Below are 19,521 nucleotides of genomic sequence, written 5' to 3' on the forward strand. Positions count from 1 at the left end.
TCCTTAGGCTTCATAGGCAAGCACCTTAACTGCTAAGCCGTCTCTCCAGCCCCCATTTTTTTTTGTTGTTGTTGTTTTAGTCAGAATCTCTTCACTGAACCCAAAGCTCACTGATTTGGTTAGACAAATGAGCCAGCAATCCCCAGGGACGCCCTGGCCTCCACCTCTGCAGCACTGGGATTTTAGGACTGTGCCAGTACACCTGGCTTTTTTTTTTTTTTTTTTTTTTTTTTTTTTAACGTGGGTGTTAGGGATACAAAGTCAAGTCCTCATGCTTGCATGGTAAACACTTTACTATCTCCCCAGCGCTCCCTCCTCACTGCCTGCTTTTGAGAATGAGTCTAACAATGTTAACTTCTGGGTTCTAATGATCCTCCTGCCTCAGGCCACAAGGAACACTCTGAAAACGTCTGATTACCTCCATTGCCACCAAGCTTCCCAACAACGCCAAAGCTATGGGAAGAAAAGAAATTTCATCCCTAACCTTTGTCCCCAGGCCTGGCAGCTCACATGGGTAACAATCTCCCAACATTAACTCAGGGACATCTCTTTCCCCAAACAAACCAACCTCTCCTCACATCCCCCACTCTGTACTTTCACTGACTGCACTGGCAGATTCTGCCAAGTTCTACCTGTAACTGACTTCATTTTTTTTTTTTTTTTTTTTGAGTCATATGTTTGGCTGCTCTGTCTAGGGCAAAAAGGAGACATGCCAGGCAGGGGCACACTCTTCCCAGGGCCCCTGGTGGCCAGCATTGAGGCTACAGCTGTTGAGACCCTGAGCCCAGGATTTGTGTCCTTCAAGGAGGACCTCCTTCCGCAATGACCTCCTCCTTATTCCTGGCATTTCTATTCCTGACTCCTACCATAGTGATCACCCTCAGAGCTGGTGGTCCGTGTCCAGCATGTTGGGGGCTTGCCTGGGACCTGGAGAGCCAGCGGGACCTGCTTCTCGACTTGGCTAAGAGAAGTATCCTGGACAAGCTGCACCTCAGCCAGCGCCCAACGCTAAGCCGGCCTGTGTCCAGAGCTGCTCTGAGGACCGCCCTGCAGCGCCTCCACAGGTTCCCCCAGGGGACCCTCCTGGAGGATGACCTGAGACAGGAATATGAGATCATCAGCTTTGCTGAGACAGGTAGGTTCCTGCTGTGCAGCTCTGCCTTGAAACCTCACTTCTCAAGGAAAGTAGAAGTGTCTTCACCATCTCACTCCTGACTTCCTTTCCCAAGCCATCCAACCTGGGCCTCCCAGTCTTTGTCTGGATCTAGCTTCCTGCCCCTACCTACCCCCCCAGGCCCTCTCTGGTAGCTCACACCTAAACACTGGGAGCCTAGGAATTGGCAAGTTTCGCTTTTATTTATTTTCTTTATTTTTTATTTTTTTGGTTTTTCAAGGTAGGGTCTCAGTCTATCCCAGGCTGATCTGTAATTCACTATGGAGTCCCAGGGTGGCCTCGAACTCACAATAATCCTCCTACCTCTGCCTCCCAAATGCTGGGATTAAAGGTGTGTGCCACCACACCCGGCTGGTTTCACTTTTTAGTGACTACATGCACTCATCTCCTCTGCTTCTTTCTCTGCAGGTCCCAAACACCTCCACAGGGAGGATCTCACTCCTTTCCAGGGTCTGAACCCAGGGGCTGGTTGCTGGGGAGTGTGCTTCCTCTGGCCCCGGAACCCAGGCCTTCCATCCCCCTTCCTGCAGAATGCTAATTTGAGTAAAGAGAGAAAAAGTAAAAACAATATCTCTCTGTACCTCAGGTCCTCATGTACCTTAGGTTCCATGTTACAGTCCCCAGAGGACTCAGATGTGTACAAGATAAAGGATGGGACTGGAGAGATGGCTTAGCAGTTAAAGTGCTTACCTGCAAATTCTAAAGACTTGGATTCAATGTCCCAGTACCCACGTGAAGCCAGATGCATAAGGTGGCGCATGTATCTGGAGTTCTATTGCAATGGCTAAAGGCCTTGGCACACCCGTTCTCCCTCCCTCTCTCTCTGTTTCTATAGGCCTCTTTATCTCATAAATAAATAAATATAATACAATAAAAATTTTTAAAAGACAAAGGATGGAGTAGAAGAATTATACTTCCGAGGAGAAGGAAGTAGTTGAAAATTTTAATGGACAGTAGGCGTGGGGGCGCACACCTTTAATCCCAACACTCAGGAGGCACAGGTAGGAGGATCACTATGAGTTCGAGGCCACCCTGAGACTCCATAGTGAATTCCAGGTCAGCCGTGGCTAGAGTGAGACCCTACCTCAAAAACAAAAAAGATTAGTGGACAGTTGGAGAGAATATAGGAATTCTGTTATAGGTGCCTAGAAGCAGAATGCAAGCTGAGACTTATGCAAGCCCTTCCTTCCTTCCCTTCTTCCTTTCTTCCTTCCTTCTTTCTGGGGGAGGGTTTCAAGATAGAGTTTCACTGTAGCCCAGGCTGACTTGGAATTCACGATGTTGTCTCTGGCTGGCCTCCAACTCTCAGTGATCCTCCTACCTGAGCCTCCAGGTGCTAGGATCAAAGGCATGTGCGCCACCACATGGGGCTGCAAGCCCCGTCTTACACCTGGAAGGCCATTTCTATTCCTGGCCCCTTCCTCCTGGGTGGTGCCTGTTCCCCTTCCTGGTCAAGACCCAGTGCAGGCTCTGCAGGCCCACAGCCTGGGCTCCCATTCTCTCTCAACCACTTATTAGATGTGACCTGGGTGGGTAGTAGTCAGTTTTCTCATTTGTAAGTCAGGATAAAGAGCTGAGAGAATTAAGTTGACTAACAGTGGTAAAGTCTTCAGTATGCTAAAGTGGGAGGGAGTAGGAAAGAAAAGACTCAGCCCCTGCCCAGGAGGATTATGATGAGGATCTGTTTTCTCTGTAAGCTCTCAGGGCAGAAGAAGACAAGAGAGGATATTAATTCCCTCATGACACTTTTTTTTTTAAATATACTTTACATATTTAGGTGAGAGAGAGAATGGGCACGCCAGAGCCTCCAGCCACTGCAAACGAACTCCAGATGCATTCGCCCCCTTGTGCATCTGGCTTACATGTGTCCTGGAGAGTCAAACCTGGATCCTTTAGCTTTGCAGGCAAATACCTTAACCACTAAGCCATCTCTCCACCCACTCATGACACTTTCTTAAGACCCCATCTCGGGCTGGAGAGATGGCTTAGCGGTTAAGTGCTTGCCTGTGAAGCCTAAGGACCTCATTTCGAGGCTCGATTCCCCAGGACCCACTTTAGCCAGATGCACAAGAGGGCGCATGTGTCTGGAGTTCGTTTGCAGTGGCTAGAGGCCCTGGCGCAACCATTCTCTCTCTCTCTCTTTCTCTCTGTCTCTGTCTATCTGCCTCTTTCTCTGTAGCTCTCAAACAAATAACTTAAAATAAACAAAATTAAAAAAAAAAAAAACAGCCCACCTCCTAATGCCATCACACTGGGATAAGAGTTCAACATATAATTTTTGTTTGTTTTCCAAGTTGGGGTCTCACTCTAGCCCAGGCTGATCTGGAATTCACTATGTAGTCTCAGGGTGGCTTTACAGCAATTCTTCTACCTCAGCCGCCCATGTACTGGAAAGCTTGAGCCACCAATCCCAGCTACATGGTTGTTTTTTGTTGTTGTTGTTTTTGTTGTTTTGTTGTTTTTTTTTTTACATTTTATTTATTTATTTGCAAGCAGAGAGTGAGAGAATGGGCACACCAGGACCTCCAGCAGCTACAAAGGCACTCCAGATGCACCCACCACTTTGTGCATCTGGCTTTACATGGGTACTGGGATATCGAACCCAGGTCATTAGGTTTTACAGGCAAGCACCTTAACCACTGGGTCATCTCTCCATACTATTTTTTTTTTTAATCTTGCTGACTTGTGTGTATTTGGGTATGTGTGTTCATGAGGGTGGGTACATACGTGCCATGGTACAGGTGCAGAGGTCAGAGGATGAGTTCATTCAGGTCTCAGTCCTTGCCGTCTGCTTTGTTTGAGGCAGGGTCTCTCTTCTTGCTCCCCACTGCATTTGCCAGGCTGGCTGACTCATGACCTTCCAGGACTCACCTATGTCCACCTCCCTTCTTGCCATGGACATACTGGGATTACAGACATCATCACAGCATCTTGCATTTACAGGGGTTCTGGGGATCCAAACTCAGGTATTCATACTTGCTTGGCAAGCGCTTTAATCTACTGAGTCATCTCCCCAGCCTGGTTATTCATTTATTTGCTTACTTACTTATGACTGAGTAACAGGTAGATATATATCTATATCTATATATATCTAGAGAGAGAGAGAATATGAATGGGATGGGGGTATTGGGGCCTCTAGCCACTGTGAACAATTCTAGATGCATATGCCACCTTGTGCATCTGGCTTACTTGGGTTCTGGGGAGCAATCTATGGCTCCTGAGTGTTCCATTGTCCAAAACAGTAGGATTCCATGTGATTTATTTATATCCTCTTAGATTTTGATTAGCCCTCCCTCCACCTTTCCTTTACTCAGTCTCTTCGCCTGACCTCACTTTGGGCCTTTTCACCCCCATTAATCTATTCTTCTACTTACATATATACAATACCATCCTATTAAGTACCCCCCTTTCTTGCTTTCAGTCCCTGATTTTTTTTTTTTTTGTTTGTCTGTTTTTTGAGGTAGGGTCTCACTCTAGCCCAGGCTGAGACAGAATTCACTCTGTATTTTCAGGGTGGCCTCGAACTCACAGCAATCCTCCTACCTCTGCCTCCTGAGTGCTGGGATTAAAGGCGTGCAACGCCACGCCACACTTGTTTTTTGTTTTTTTTTTTTTTGAGACAGATTTTTGGAGATACATATTCCAAACTGGTCTGAAACTTACTATGTAGCATAGACTGGACAAAAAACCCTGTGATCCTCTTGCTTCAGCTTCCCATGGGCCAGGGTCATCGGCATTTGCCATTTGCCTGACTTCAGCATATGAACTTTGAAGGGATACAAGCCTGAATCAATAGCAATCTTTCACCAAGAAGCTTCTGATCAGCCATTAATCTAGCCCAAGTTTCTTTAAAACAAGGTGGCTGGTTTGTTACAGAGCAATTTCAATTTATAAATGATTATCAAGATTCTACATACTCTTTTTTATTTTTTTTACTCACATCTCATCAACAAAGCATGTCATTGTGGCCAAACCTAGTCAGATCTAGATAAAGTAATTGAAACCAACTGGTGTTCACCAGAGGCCATCCATCAACAGAGCATTCTTCCATAGTCTGTCCTCTGGCCCCTAATAAGTCATGTTCCGCCCACTCAAAAAATACTGCATCTCCCTCAAAATCTTCATCCATTATGTCATCAAAATCAGGCTGGAAGTCTATGGTTTCATCATCTTAACCAGGTGCAAACAGATGAGGCTCCTCTTCAGGTGCAGGGATCCTTAATGGTGTCCTAACATCGGCTCATACTACCTCATGAGAACTGACTATGACCATTTTATCCCAACTCCATGTGCTGTATTACCATGTTAAAAGCTTGAAATTGGACTTTATGGGAGAATTTATACTAGGGAAATTGGCAGACACTAAAAAACAGGGCTCTTAATCCCCCCCCTCCCCGGAGACCAGTTGTTGAACATTTACTAACACACCATTGCCTATGTCCTAAAAATAAGTTGCCTGCCTCCCACACACCTAACACACAATGCTATGCTGAAGCAAGGACAGGATAACTATAATAGATATTCTTTTTCAGAATACAGTATGAGAAAATGGGACACAGAACAGTCACTGATTACGACAGTTTGGTGGTACACGCCATTAATCCCTTCACTCTAGAGGCAAGGGTAGGAGGATTGCTGTGAGTTTGAGGCCAGCCCTGGACTATAGAGTTCCAAGTCAGTTTGGGATAGAGTGAGACTCTACCTGAAGTGTGAGGAACCCGTATGTGCTAGCACATGTCTTTCTTTAATCCCAGCACTCAGGAAGCCAAGGTAGCAGGATTGACGAGAGTTCAAGGCCAGCCTGAGACTATATAGTGAATTCCAGGTCATCCTGGGCTAGAGCAAGACCCTACCTTGGAAAAATATATATATTTTTTATTTATATTTTTATATTTTATATTATATTTTATTTATATTTTATATATATGCATATATATATGTGTGTGTGTGTGTGTGTGTGTGTGTGTGTGTAATCTTTTAAGGGCTTGCCTGTGAAGCCTAAGGACCCTGGCTCAAGGCTTGATTCCCCAGGATGCACATTAGCCAGATGCACAAAGGGGCGCACGTGTCTGGAGTTCATTTGCAGTGGCTGGAGGCCCTGGCACACCCATTCTCTCTCTCTCTATCTGCCTCTTTCTCTGTTTGTCACTTTCAAATAAATAAATAAAAATAAACCAAAAAATTTTTTTAAACTTTTAAACCAGGCATGGTGGTGCACACCTTTAATCCCAGCACTCAGGAGGCAGAAGTAAGAGGATTGCTATTAGTTGGAGGTGAACCTTCAACAATTTAGTGAATTTGGGCTGGAGAAATGGCTTAGCAGTTAAGTGCTCGCCTGTGAAGCCTAAGGACCCCAGTTCAAGGCTCGGTTCCCCAGGTCCCACGTTAGCCAGATGCACAAGGGGGCGCACGCGTCTGGAGTTCGTTTGCAGAGGCTGGAAGCCCTGGTGCGCCCATTCTCTCTCTCTCCCTCTATCTGTCTTTCTCTCTATGTCTGTCGCTCTCAAATAAATAAATTAAAAATGTACCAAAAAAAAATTAATTCAGTGAATTCTAGCTGGGCATGGTGGCGCACGCCTTTAATCCCAACACTTGGGAGGCAGAGGTAGGAGGATCTCCGTGCGTTAAAGGCCACCCTGAGACTACATAGTGAATTCCAGGTCAGCCTGGGCCAGAGCAAGACCCTATGTGGAAAAACAAAAAGTCCAACAGTTGGTATGGTGGCTCATGCTTATAATCCTGGTGCTGGGGAGACTGAGATAGGAAAAACTTTGTTAGTTCAAGTGAAACCTAAATAAATAAATAAATAATGCGTAAATTAATTTGTTTCAGATCTTTTTTAAAACTTACAGTGATCCTCCTACCTCTGCCTCCCAGTGCTAGGATTAAAGGCGTGCACCACCACACTTGGCTTGTTTCAGATCTTAACAAAGGTTTTTATGCTGACATTTTATTTGTCTCTGAGACCATATTCTATTGACAGTGCTCTGGACTTGATTTCTCACCTTAAGTATCTTTTGTGCTAGAGATGTAGCTCAGAGTATGCGCAAGGCTGGTTTAGTCTCCTTTGGCCACCAGAGAAGAAAGGAAAAGGGGTTTTACTTTTCAATACAGCAAGTCCTCTTAGAAATATTCTCTGTAAATCCTGCTTGAAGACTGAAGTTGTTTTCCTTTGGTTTGGTTTGGTTTTTAGAGACAGAGACTAACTCTACAGGCCAGGCTGGCCTGGAATTCACTATGCAGTTCAATCTGACCTTGGACTCATGGCAGTCCTCCTGCCTCAGTGATCTACATAATATTAAAACATGAGTCGCTGGGCATGGTGGCACATACCTTTAATCCCAACACTTGGGAATCAGAGGTGGGAGGATCACCAGGACTTTGAGGCCACCCTGAGATTACAGAGTGAATTCCAGGTCAGCCTGGGCTAGAGTGAGACCCTACCTCGAAAAATAAAATAAATCTAAAATCATGAGCCACCATGCCTAGAGGTTTTTAAAAATTATTATTATTAAGTTCATCTTTCTCCTGTAATTCCATAACACAGGCAGCTAAAATAAGCCAGTTGGTATTTTCAGCATCCTGCCTGGAAATCTCCCAAGCTAAATTCACAACTGGGTTAGATATGGTTTCTGTCATCCAAGTTACCATGGGTGATAGCCAATACCCAACAGGTTCTTTCTCTTGCTTTCAACAGCAGTTTCTTCACTGCTCTTCCTGCCTTTTCTGATAATATCTTCCCTATCTCCCCAACCTCTGCCCTGCACTGAGTCCCAAAACAGTTCTATATATTTTAGATTTGGGTTATGGTAATACCCCACTTCTGATACTAATTTGTGTTATCAATATAACATGCAAACCTAAAGCAGTTTTGTTACTGTTATTGTTGTGGGGGTTTTGTTTGTTTTGTTTTGTTTATAGTGCTAGAAACAAACGCATGGCCTCACACATACTAGCCTAGGCAAGGATGCATTCTACCACTGACCTCCACTCCCAGCCCATGCATGTCTATTTTTCTTTTTTCTTTTCTTTTTGAGATAGGGTCTCACTCTAGCCCAGGCTGACCTGGAATTCACTATGTAGAACCAGACTGGCTTTGAACTCATAGTGATCTTCCTACCTCAGCCTCCTGAGTGCTAGGATTAAAGGTGTGAGTTCTAGGCCATCCTGGAACTTCAGAGTGAGTTCCAGATCAGCCTGGGCTAGAGAGTGATGCTATTTCAAAAATAAATAAATAAGCCAAGTGTGGTGGTGCACGCCTTTAATCCCAGCACTCAGGAGGCAGAGGTAGGAAAATCACCATGAGTTCAAGTCCATCCTGAGACTACAAAGTAAACTCCAGGTCAGCCTGAGCTAGGGTGAAACCTTACCTCAAAAAATCAAATAAAGGGCTGGAGGGATGGCTTAGCGGTTAAGGCATTTGTGTACAAAGCCAAAGGACCCAGGTTTGATACCCCAGGACCCACATTAGCCAGATGCACAAGGGGACACACACATCTAGAGTTTGTTTGCAGTGGTTGGAGACCCTGGCATGCTCTCTCTTTCTCTTTCTCTGCCAAATAAATAAATAATAAAAAATTTGAATATGTGGATCCTAGCTACAAATGATTGGGCTTCTGCGTGAGAATCAAAATACTTAGTAGCAGAGGCCAGTAAGTTAAAAAGGAGACGTAAAGGGAAGAGAAAGGAAGGGAGGAGGGTACTTAATGAGTTGATATTGTATGTATGTAAGTACAATGATTGTGATGGGGAGGTAATATGATGGAGAATGGAATTTCAAAGGGAAAAGTGTGGGGGCAGGAGGGAGGAAATTACCATGGGATATTTTTTTATAATCATGGAAAATGCTAATAAAAATTAAAAAAAAATAAAATAAAATAAAATGCAAAAAAATTAAATAAAATAATTTGAGAAAGCAAATAAATAAGAAGCCAGGTATGATGGCAAACACCTGTAACCCCAGCACTTGGGAGGCCAAGATAGGAGAATTGTCATGAGTTCAAGACCCTACCTCAAGAAAAAACAATAAATACATAAATAACTAAAATTTTACAAAAAGGTCTGAGATATTCTTTGTGCTCTAGCAATAAGACTAGTTGGGTCAGTCCAATTCTGTTGTGTGTGTGTGTGTGTGTGTGTGTGTGTGTGTGTGTGTGTGTGTGTTTCAAAGTAGGGTCTTGCTCTAGCCCAGGCTGACCTGGAGGAATTCACTATGCAGTCTCAGGATAGCCTTGAACTCACGACGATCCTACCTCTGCCTCCCAAGTGCTGGGATTAAAGGCGTGTGCCACCAGGTCCGGCTCAATCAGATTCTTAATTTTGGAGTTGTATACTAAGAGGTCAGCTCACTTAGCTATGAAGAGTTAAGTAAAAGACACAAGGTGTAGAACCATGCATGATTTGGGGCTTCAGGAAGGTGACGCAGAAGCAAAAGTAAATCCACACAGAAAGAAGAGGAAAATGGACTCACGGAGAGACAAAAGGGCGAGATCCTGTTGCTCCTGAGTGTTGTCAAAAGCAGCCATACTCTTGACTTCCCACTTTACATTAAGCCTTGTTAAATTTTATATTGTGCCCTATTATGCCCATGATCACATATCATAAAAAAAAAAAAAAAAAGCATTGTCAGGGGCTGGAGGGATGGATGAGCACTTAGCACTTGCCTGCAAAGCCAAAGGACCCAGGTTCAATTCCTCAGTTCTCACATAATCTTGTAGTGGCTGGAGGCCCTAGTGTGCCCATTCTTTCACTCTACCTCTTTCCCTCCCTCTTTCTGTCAAATAAATAAGTAAAATTAAAATTTTTTTTCAAAAATTTTTATTAACAATTTCCATTATTGTAAACAATATCCCATGGTAATGCCCTCCCTCCCATGGTTTCCCCTTTGAAACTTCATTTTCCATCATATCCCCTCCCCCACTCAATCACTCTTTCTTGTCTTATTTTTTATTTATTTATTTTTTATTTCTTTGAGAGCAACAAAGAAAGAAAGAGAGCTAGAGAGAGAGAGAATGGGCACATCAGGGCCTCCAGCCACTGCAAATGAACTCCAGATGCATGCGCCCCTTGTGCATCTGGCTTATGTGGGTCCTGGGGAATCGAGCCTTGAACCGGGGTCCTTAGGCTTCACAGGCAAGCGTTTAACTACTAAGCCAACTCTCCAGCCCCCTTTCTTTTATTTTGGTGTCATGATCTTTTCCTCCTCTTATGATGGTCTTGTGTAGGTAGTGCCATTTGTGTCTGCAGGAGCACGTTGTAAGGAGTCCTACCCTTCCTTTGGCTCTTACATTCTTTCCTCCACCTCTTCTGCAATAGACCCTGAGCCTTGGAAGGTGTAATAGAAATATTGCCGTGCTGAACACTCTGGTCACTTCTTTCCAGCACTGTGATGCCTTCTGAGTCATCCCAAAGTCACTGCCATCTGAAAAGAGAAGGTTCTCTACCAAAGTGAGAGTAGCATTAATATATGGGTATAAACATTAAGAGAAGTGCTTACTGGGCAATTTGATAAGCATAGTATATACATTTAGCCAGATAGCAGCAGACGTTACACCCCTTGGGCTCATGACTACCCCTGTTTTAAGTTTTCAGTATCAGGAATATATTCCCTGCCATGGAGTGAGCCTCCAGTCCAATTAGAGGGCAGTTGGTTTCCACCATGGCAGACATGCCACTATTGCATTCATTGGCTCATTTGGCCTGGCTAGCCAAATATAAGGTTTGCAGTGTCCACTGTTGAGTACCTTTACTAGTGATTTCCCTTTCTCCCATTGAACTGCTTGTAGAATGGCTTCTTCCAGCATTCTGTCAGCTGGTCTACATGGAGGAGGTTATCAGCTCAGTTTCAGCAGGATTTCTCAGTGGCCTTGTGACCCAAGTATGTGGAGCCTTCAACAATAGTCTCTTACCATCTATTCCTGGTGGGAAACCAAGGCCCTTGGCGATGGCCTATCATGTTTTGGGGGCATCAGCGACCTCCCTGGCCAACAACTCACTGGAAGGTAGCCCATCCCTGGCACTGAAAATTTTCTAGCAAACTATGGCTCCTGAGTGTTCCATTGTCCAAAAAAGTAGGTTTCCATAATATTTATTTATATCCTCTTAGATTTTGATTGGCCCTCCCTCCACCTTTCCTTTACTCAATCTCTTCCCCTGACCTCACTTTGGCCTTTTTACCCCCATTAATCTATTTTCTACTTACATGTATACAATACCATCCTATTAAGTAGCCCCCTCCCTTCCTTTCTTTTCCCTTTAGCTTGCTGCACCTTCATCTGCAAAATAAAAATAAGGATAGCTGGTTTGAAGACATGGCTCAGCAATTAAGGGGGCTTATTTGCAAAGCCTGATGGCTCAAGTTTGGTTCCCCAGTACTCACATAAAGCCATATGCAAAAACTGTTACATGCATTTGGAGTCAGCAGTGGCAGGAGGCCTTAGTACACTCATCTCTCTCAATCTCTCTCTCTCTCTCTCAAATAAATAAATAAAATATTTTAAAAATAAATTAAAAACTAAGGAAAAGGTATAGCTGCAGCTGGGGATGTATGTTGGTGATGGGGTGCTTGCCTGGCATATACAATAAATAAAATGTATTAAGGCTAGCTGTTATGTGAAGCTTTTTGTTCTGGGAGACATGAACACATGTCTATTCACCTCAAATAGTACACAGAAGACAGGCAACAGCACCACTACACCAAAACCAGCTTTTGTGAATTTATGAGTTCGTTGGGTTTACTTATAGAGCATGGGTGGAAGCCGGGCGTGGTTGCGCACATCTTTAATCCCAGCACTTGGGAGGCAGAAGTAGGAGGGTCGCCGTGAATTTGAGGCCACTCAGAGATTACAAAGTGAATTCCAGGTCAGCCTGGGCTAGATTGAAACCCTATCTCAGGGAAAAAAGAAAAAAGAAAAAGAGCATGGGTGGAGGGTTATTTATAGAAGCACGGCAACCCCAAAGCAGGGGTACCTTGGAGAAGTCTCATCCCTGGATGGGTGATGATCTCCCCATGGAGCTCTGTGTCCCTCGACCTTCTCCCCCTGGGGCCACAAGCCCCTCTGCATTATTCCATAAGGCTGGCACAGGCACTTGAGAACTAAGGTGAGGAGGAATAGACACATCTTCAGAGTTGGAGGTCCCAGCTGCTTCCCTGCCCCCAGCCCAGGTAGAGTCTCACTCTAGCCCAGGCTGACCTGGAACTCACTTTGTAGTTCCAGGCTGGCCTCAAACTCACAGCAATCTTCTTACTTCTTCTTCTTCTGGGATTAAAGGTGTATGCCACCATGCCTGGCTCTTTTGTTTCATTTCTTTCTTCCCTTCCTTCTTTTTCTTAAATTTCATTTTTTAATATTTTATTCACAGCTAGGTGTGGTGGTACACGCCTTTAATCCCAGCACTTGGGGTGGCACAGGTAGGAGGATCACCATGAGTTCAAAGCCACCCTGAGACTACATAGTGAATTTCAGGTCAGTCTGGGCTAGCATAAAACCCTACCTCAAAAAACCAAAAAAATTAAATAAAAATAAATATTTTATTCATTTGTTTATTTGAGGGAGAGAATGAGAATGGGCAGTCTAGGTCCTCCAGCCACTGCAAATTCCAGACATGTGTACCACCTTATGTATCTAGCTTGCATGGGTACTGGAGAATGGAACATGGGTCCTTAGGCTTTGCAGGCAATGCCTTAACCTCTAAGGCATCTCTCTCTCTCTCTCTCTCTTTTTGATTTTTTAAGGTAGGGTCTCACTCTAGCTCAGGTTGACCTGGAATTCACTATGGAGTCTCAGGGTGGCCTCGAACTCATGGTGATCCTCCTACCTCTGCCTCCCAAGTGCTGGGATTAAAGGCGTGGGCCACCACTCCTGGCTCCTCTTCCTTCTTTCTTGTATCAATAAGATTTCTGAGACTATATGTTTCATGATCCATCCAAGTTTTTGGAAAATAATTCTGACATCAATGCAACCAAACAAAGAATTAAAGACTGAAGGAGCATTCAGGAAATGTTTATTGACCTCTGATCACTTGGGAACTTCCAGCTGTGGCTGAGTTTTTCCCTTGACTGGGCCCAGGCCCAGGCCCAGTCAGGAGAGGCTCAGTTTATGCCCTAGCCCAGGCCCAGCAGGGAGGGCCCCCTAGCCCTTTCTCTCCACATGGGTTCCTTATCCCCTCTAGCTCCCCACAAGGCAGGAGCTCCTTGAACTTTCTCTTTCTTTCCATACTTCCTTCCAGGCCCTCCACATGGGATCTCTAGCCATGTAGGTGCCTTTTCTTGGCTCTGTACTTCCCTCAATAAATATAATAATTTAATAATTAAAAGAAAAGAAGCCAGGCATGGTGGCGCATGCTTTTAATCCCATCACTCGGGAGGCAGAGGTAGGAGGATTGCTGTGAGCTCGCAGCCACCCTGAAACTACATAGTGAGTTCCAGGTCAGCCTGGGCTAGAGTGAGATCCTACCTCAAAAAAACAAAAAAGAAGACAGGTAAGCAGGATGATGCATCGTGAGATGGAAGTTGAGTTGGAGGATTCTTTTGGTAGGCTAGTCAAGGAAGCACCTCAGTGGGGGAGAGTTAAAGCTGACTGCTTAAAGGGAATCACTCATTTAATAATCTTGGACATAGCAAGTTTAAAGATAGGGCTATGTTTGGTGTGTTCAAAAAACAAAAAAGGGGGCTGGAGAGACGGCTTAGCGGTTAAGCGCTTGCCTGTGGAGCCTAAGGACCCTGGTTCGAGGCTCGGTTCCCCAGGTCCCACGTTAGCCAGATGTACAAGGGGGCGCACGCCTCTGGAGTTCGTTTGCAGAGGCTGGAGGCCCTGGCGCGCCCATTCTCTCTCTTTCTCTCTATGTGCGTCTTTCTCTCTGTCGCTCTCAAATAAATAAAAATTAAAAAAAATTTTTAAAAAGGGCTGAAGAGATGACTCAGCAGCTAATGTGCTTGCCTGCAAAGCCTAACAACTTGGGTTCGATTCCCCAGGACCCACGTAAAGCCAGATGCACAGTGGTGCATACATCTGGAGTTCCTTTGCGGTGACTGGAGGCCCTGGCATGCTCATTCTCTCTGTCTTTCTTCTATCTCTTGGCTTACAAACAGATAAATAAAAATATCTTTCTTAAACTGAGCGTGGTAGCGCACACCTTTAATCCCAGCATTTAAGAGTTCATCGGCAGTGGTAAGAGGCACTGGCATACCCATTCTCTGTCTATCTTAATGGATGCATGACAGGCTTCAGAGTCCTCAGTAGGCCTAAGTTTCTGTTTCCTGGCAAGGTCTAAGTTTTTATCTTCAGGTAAGGGTGGGTTTAACAGTTACTGGAAACTGATTATGCCATACATTCCTGTAGTCATAGATAAGTTCAATTCCCCTACCCACAGCCCACCAACTTTGCCCGCCAAAATCCTAAGCCAACCAGAAGAGTACACTGTTTAAATCAACCAATCACGTACCCATCCCCTTCTTGTATGTTCAAATCCCTATTAAAAACCCTACCCTCCCGCTACTCGGGGCTCTTGTACGGATCCACTGTGTTGGTGAAGTCAAGAGACCGAGTTTAAGCCCGAAAATAAAGCTCTTTGCCCTTGCTTAAAAAAAAAAAAAAAGATTTAAAAAAGAAAAAGATGACTATTGGTTAAACATAATAGAGGATGTAGAAAGAAATGAAATTATATTGGGAATTTGGAGGTATACTTGGTAGAACTTCAAAGTGCAAATGACTATAGGTTTGGCTAAAACAAATCTATAGGGAAGGAGAAAAATCCAAGAAACAGACTTGGATGGAAGAGGTGAATCTGCATGTCTTTGAACATGAAAAGTTGCAGTCACCAGGCACACCTTTAACCTCAGCACTTGGGAGGCAGAGGTAGAAGGATCACTGTGAGTTTAAGGGTGGCCTGGGACTACAGATACACAAGGTGACACGTGTGTCTAGAGGTCATTTGCAGTGGCTAGAGGCCCTGGCAGGCCCATTCTCTCTCTCTCTAATAAATAAATAAATAAATCTTAAAAGGGGGGGGGTGCTGGAGAGATGGCTTAGTGGCTATGGCACTTGCCTGCGAAGCCCAAGGAACAAGGTTTGATTCCCTAGTGCCCATAAAGCCAGATGCAAAAGGGGGTGCATGCATATGGAGTTCGTTTGCAGTGGCTAGAGGTCCTGGCACACCCATTGTCTCTCTGTCTGCCTCTCTTTCTCGCTTTCTAGCTCTCTCTCTCAAATAAATAAAATCCAAAAGAAGGGGCCGGGCATGGTGGCACATGCTTTTAATCCCAGCACTCAGGAGGCAGAGATGGGAGGATCAAGGTGAATTTGAGGCCACCCTGAGACTACATAGTTAATTCCAGGTCAGCCTGGGCCAGAGTGAGACCCTACCTCAAAAAAAAAAAAAAAAAAAGAAAACAAACCAAAAAAGAAAGAAAAGGAAAAAAAAAAAAGAGGAAAAAAAAAAAACAAAGAAGGAAGGAAGGGAGGAATTTCTTCCACCAGATAACCAAGTTCACTTTGATTTCTTCCTTCCATAAAGTACTAGGGCCATTCAGCCAAGCTGTTGCTTTGTAACAAAGATGATCTTTATTCTAGTTTCTAACTGATGCTCCTTTTTTCCATCTGAGACTTCACTGGAATTGCTTTTCCTGCCCAGTTTCTACTATACTAACGTTGTCTGGTTTTGTATGAGACAGGATCTTACCTTATAGCCTAGGCTGGCTTACACTCATTTCAATTCTCCTGCACCACTTAAAAGCTGGCATTATAGGCATGAACCACCATGCCTGACTCTACAACCTTCTAATTATCACCACTTAAGCAATCTTTTAAGAAGTGTCAGACTTTAAAACTCTCCTCTTTTTTCCCTCCCCATATCTGCTTTTAATGCTATGCCTGTGGGTATCTAGGTGTTTTTTTTTTAAATATTTTATTTACTTGGGGTGGGGGAGCAAACAGAGAGCGAGAGAGAGAATGGGTGTGCCAGGGCCCCCAGCTTTGCAAATGAACTCCAGACATGTGCCACTTTGTGCATCTGGCTTTCCATGAGTACTGGGGAATCGAACCTGGGTTCTTTGGCTTCACAGGCAAAAGCCTTAACCTCTAAGCCATCTCTCCAGCCCATGCTTTTGTTTGTTTGTTTTTGTTTTTTCGAGGTAGCGTCTTACTCTAGCTCAGGCTGACCTGGAATTCACTTTGTAGTCTCAGGGTAGCCTTGAACTCAAGGCGATCCTCCTCTGCTCCCCAAGTGCTGGGATTAAAGGCATGTGCCACCACGCCTGGCTCCAGCCCATGTATTTGTTTTTTAATTTTTTTGTTTATTTATTTGAGAGCAACAGACACAGAGAGAAAGAGGCAGAGAGAGAGAATGGGCACGCCAGAGCCTCCAGGCACTGCAAACAAACTCTAGACGCATGCACCCCCTTGTGCATCTGGCTAACGTGGGTTCTGGGGAATTGAGCCTCGAACCGGGGTCCTTAGGCTTCATAGGCAAGCACTTAACTGCTAAGCCATCTCTCCAATCCAGCCCATGTATTTTTAATCTGCTTCTCTAAATTCTTCCATCCTTTACCCGTTTCCCAGTTGCAAAACCACTCACATTTTCCGATATTTGTTACAGGAACCTCTCATTCTCATTACCAATTAAATGCTTTTTGGGCAGCTATACGAGAGTGCTACCAGCTGAGTTATTTATAAAGAACATAAGTATTGTAAAGAAGCTCATTCCATGATAAGGACATGGATCCCCATAACCCAAGCAATTCCCCTTAGGACTTCACCCATAGCACTTTTTCACTGGGAATTGGGAGCAGTGATAGAGTCATCATTCCAGTGACTCTGGAGGCTGAGATGGATACAGTGCTTGAACCCACAAGTTTCAGACCAACCTGGGCTGCATACTGAAGCCTTGTCTGAAAAAGTAAAAAGCTGCAGGGCGTGGTGGCGCACACTTTTAATCCCAGCACTCGAGAGGCAGAGGGAGGGGGATCGCCGTGAGTTCAAGGCCACCCTGAGACTACAGAGTGAATTCCACCCAGGTCAGCCTGGGCTAGAGCGAGACCCTACCTCGAAAAACCAAAAAATTGAGTAAACAAATAGGGCTGGAGAGATGGCTTAGTGACTAAGGCAATTGCCTATGAAGCCTAAGAACTCATGTTCAAATCTCCAGGTTCCACATTAGCCAGATGCACAGTGGCACAAGCACACAGTGTTGCACATATGCACAAGGAGACACACGTGTCTGAAGTCCATTTGTAGTGGCTGAAGGCCCTGGAATGCCCATTCTCTCTCTCTCTCTCATATAAAGTAAATAAAAATAAAAAGCTGCTGGGTGTGGTGGTGCATGCTTTTAATTCCAGCCATCAGGAGGCAAAGGTAGGGGGAATCACTATAAATTGTAGGCTACAGAGTGAGTTCCAGGTCAGCCGGGACTAGACTGAGACTGAGACCCTACCTCAAAAAAAAACAAAAAAATCAAACCCCCCCCAAAAACCCAATGCATAAATAAATAATAAAAAGCTGGGCATACAAGCGTAGGCCTGTAATCCCAGTGCTTGACAGGTGAAGGCAAGAGGATCAGTTTCAAGGTCACCCTTGATTACACCGTAAGTTTGAGGACAGCTTAGTTTATACGAGACCCTGTCTCAAAACAAAACAAAACAAGGTGCTGCTACATGTGTCTGTACTTTATTTGTAGTGGATAGAGGCCCTGGCATGCCCTCTCTCTCTCTCTCAAATAAATAAACAAAAAATTTAAAAACTTAAAAACTATGATGAGGGGCGAGATAGATGGCTCAGCAGTTAAGACACTTGCCTGCAAAGCCTAATAACTGAGGTTTGGTTCCCCAGTACTCATGTAAAGTCAGATAGGTGCACAAAGTGGCTTATGCATCTGGGGTTCATTTGCACTGGCCAGAGGCCCCTGTGCACCCATTCTCTCTCTCTCTCTCTCTCTCTCTCTGTCCATCTCTCTCTGCTTGCCAATAGTAAAGTATGATGAGAATAGAGGTAGTTGGTAGAATTAATAACAGAAGGCTGAAATGACTGGGGCTTCTTCCGTTCACAGGCCTCTCCAGCATCAACCAGACTCGCCTTGATTTCCACTTCTCTGAGAGAACAGCTGGTGGCATGGAGGTCCGGCAAGCCCACCTCATGTTCTTTGTGCAACTTCCTCCCAATGCCACCAGGACTATGAATGTGAGAGTCCTTGTGTTAAGACCATATGACACTAATCTCACCTTGGCTACTCAGCACCTGCTGGAGGTGGATGCCAGTGGCTGGCACCAGCTGTTCCTGGGGCCTGACGCTCAGGCTGCCTGCAGCCAGGGGCACCTTACCCTAGAGCTGGTACCTGAAAGCCACGTAGCCCAGAGCTCAGTTATCCTGGCTGGGGCTGCTCATAGGCCCTTTGTGGTCGCCCGGGTACGCGTTAGGGGCAAGCACCGGGTACGCCGAAGAGGCATCGACTGCCAGGGCGGGTCCAGGATGTGCTGCCGACAAGAGTTCTTTGTAGATTTCCGTGAGATTGGCTGGCACGACTGGATCATCCAGCCAGAAGGTTATGCAATGAACTTCTGCACAGGGCAGTGCCCACTACATGTGGCAGGCATGCCTGGTATTGCTGCATCCTTCCACACTGCAGTGCTCAATCTCCTCAAAGCCAACACGGCGGCTGGCACCGCTGGAGGGGGCTCGTGCTGTGTGCCTACAGCGCGGCGCCCACTGTCTCTGCTGTACTACGACAGGGACAGCAACATTGTCAAGACAGACATACCTGACATGGTGGTAGAGGCCTGTGGATGCAGTTAGTCTGTGTGCGGTGCAGGAAGCCTAAGAGGTCGGCAGTTATGTTCCCACAGAGGCACCTCCTCAAGGTGATCGCATTCCTGACTCGGTGTTGAAGGTGGAATCCCTCTTCTTCTTCTTCCTCTTTTTTTTTTTTTTTTTTTTGAGGTAGGGTCTCACTCTGACCCAGGCTGACCTGGAATTCACTATGTAGTCTCAGGGTGACCTCGAACTCACGGTGATTCTCCTACTTCTGCCTCCCGTGTGCTGGGATTAAAGGCATTCACCACCACGCCCGGCTAAGCATCCTTCTTTATTTTTATTTTTGGGTTTCGAGGTAGGGTCTTGCTATAGCCCAGGCTGACCTGGAATTCACTATGTAGTCTCAGGGTGGCTTCGAATTCATGGCAATCCTTCTACCTCTGCCTCCCGAGTGCTGGGATTAAAGGTGTGCGCCACCACGCCAGGCTTTGACTCTCTCTTCTTAAGCAGACAAATAACCCACTTGTGACTCAAGGAGATCTACATCTAATACCATCTTCATGACTATCAGTCTCTTACCTGGGGCATAATTTATCCAGAGTCCCT

The 19,521-nt window shown here is 45.2% G+C and overlaps 1 protein-coding gene across 1 annotated transcript; it reads left to right on the forward strand.

Moving 5' to 3' along the window:
* The first annotated feature begins 822 nt into the window (after window positions 1–822).
* On the forward strand, window positions 823–18,957 carry Inhbc (inhibin subunit beta C). The gene is made up of 2 exons (XM_004650012.2): window positions 823–1,135; window positions 18,215–18,957. The coding sequence occupies exons 1-2, from the start codon at window positions 823–825 to the stop codon at window positions 18,955–18,957; spliced, it is 1,056 nt and encodes a 351-aa protein (XP_004650069.1).
* Window positions 18,958–19,521: the final 564 nt, after the last annotated feature.

The sequence above is a fragment of the Jaculus jaculus genome, chromosome 6, assembly GCF_020740685.1.
Source record: "Jaculus jaculus isolate mJacJac1 chromosome 6, mJacJac1.mat.Y.cur, whole genome shotgun sequence".
Classification (NCBI taxonomy): domain Eukaryota; kingdom Metazoa; phylum Chordata; class Mammalia; order Rodentia; family Dipodidae; genus Jaculus; species Jaculus jaculus.

What these genes read in the sequence shown, in the direction of transcription:
- Inhbc (XM_004650012.2), top strand. Translation starts at nt 823, where the DNA reads ATGACCTCCTCCTTATTCCTGGCATTTCTATTCCTGACTCCTACCATA. An exon ending in CATCAGCTTTGCTGAGACAG is followed by an intron (nt 1,136 to 18,214) that starts GTAGGTTCCTGC and finishes TTCCGTTCACAG; the next exon opens with GCCTCTCCAGCATCAACCAG.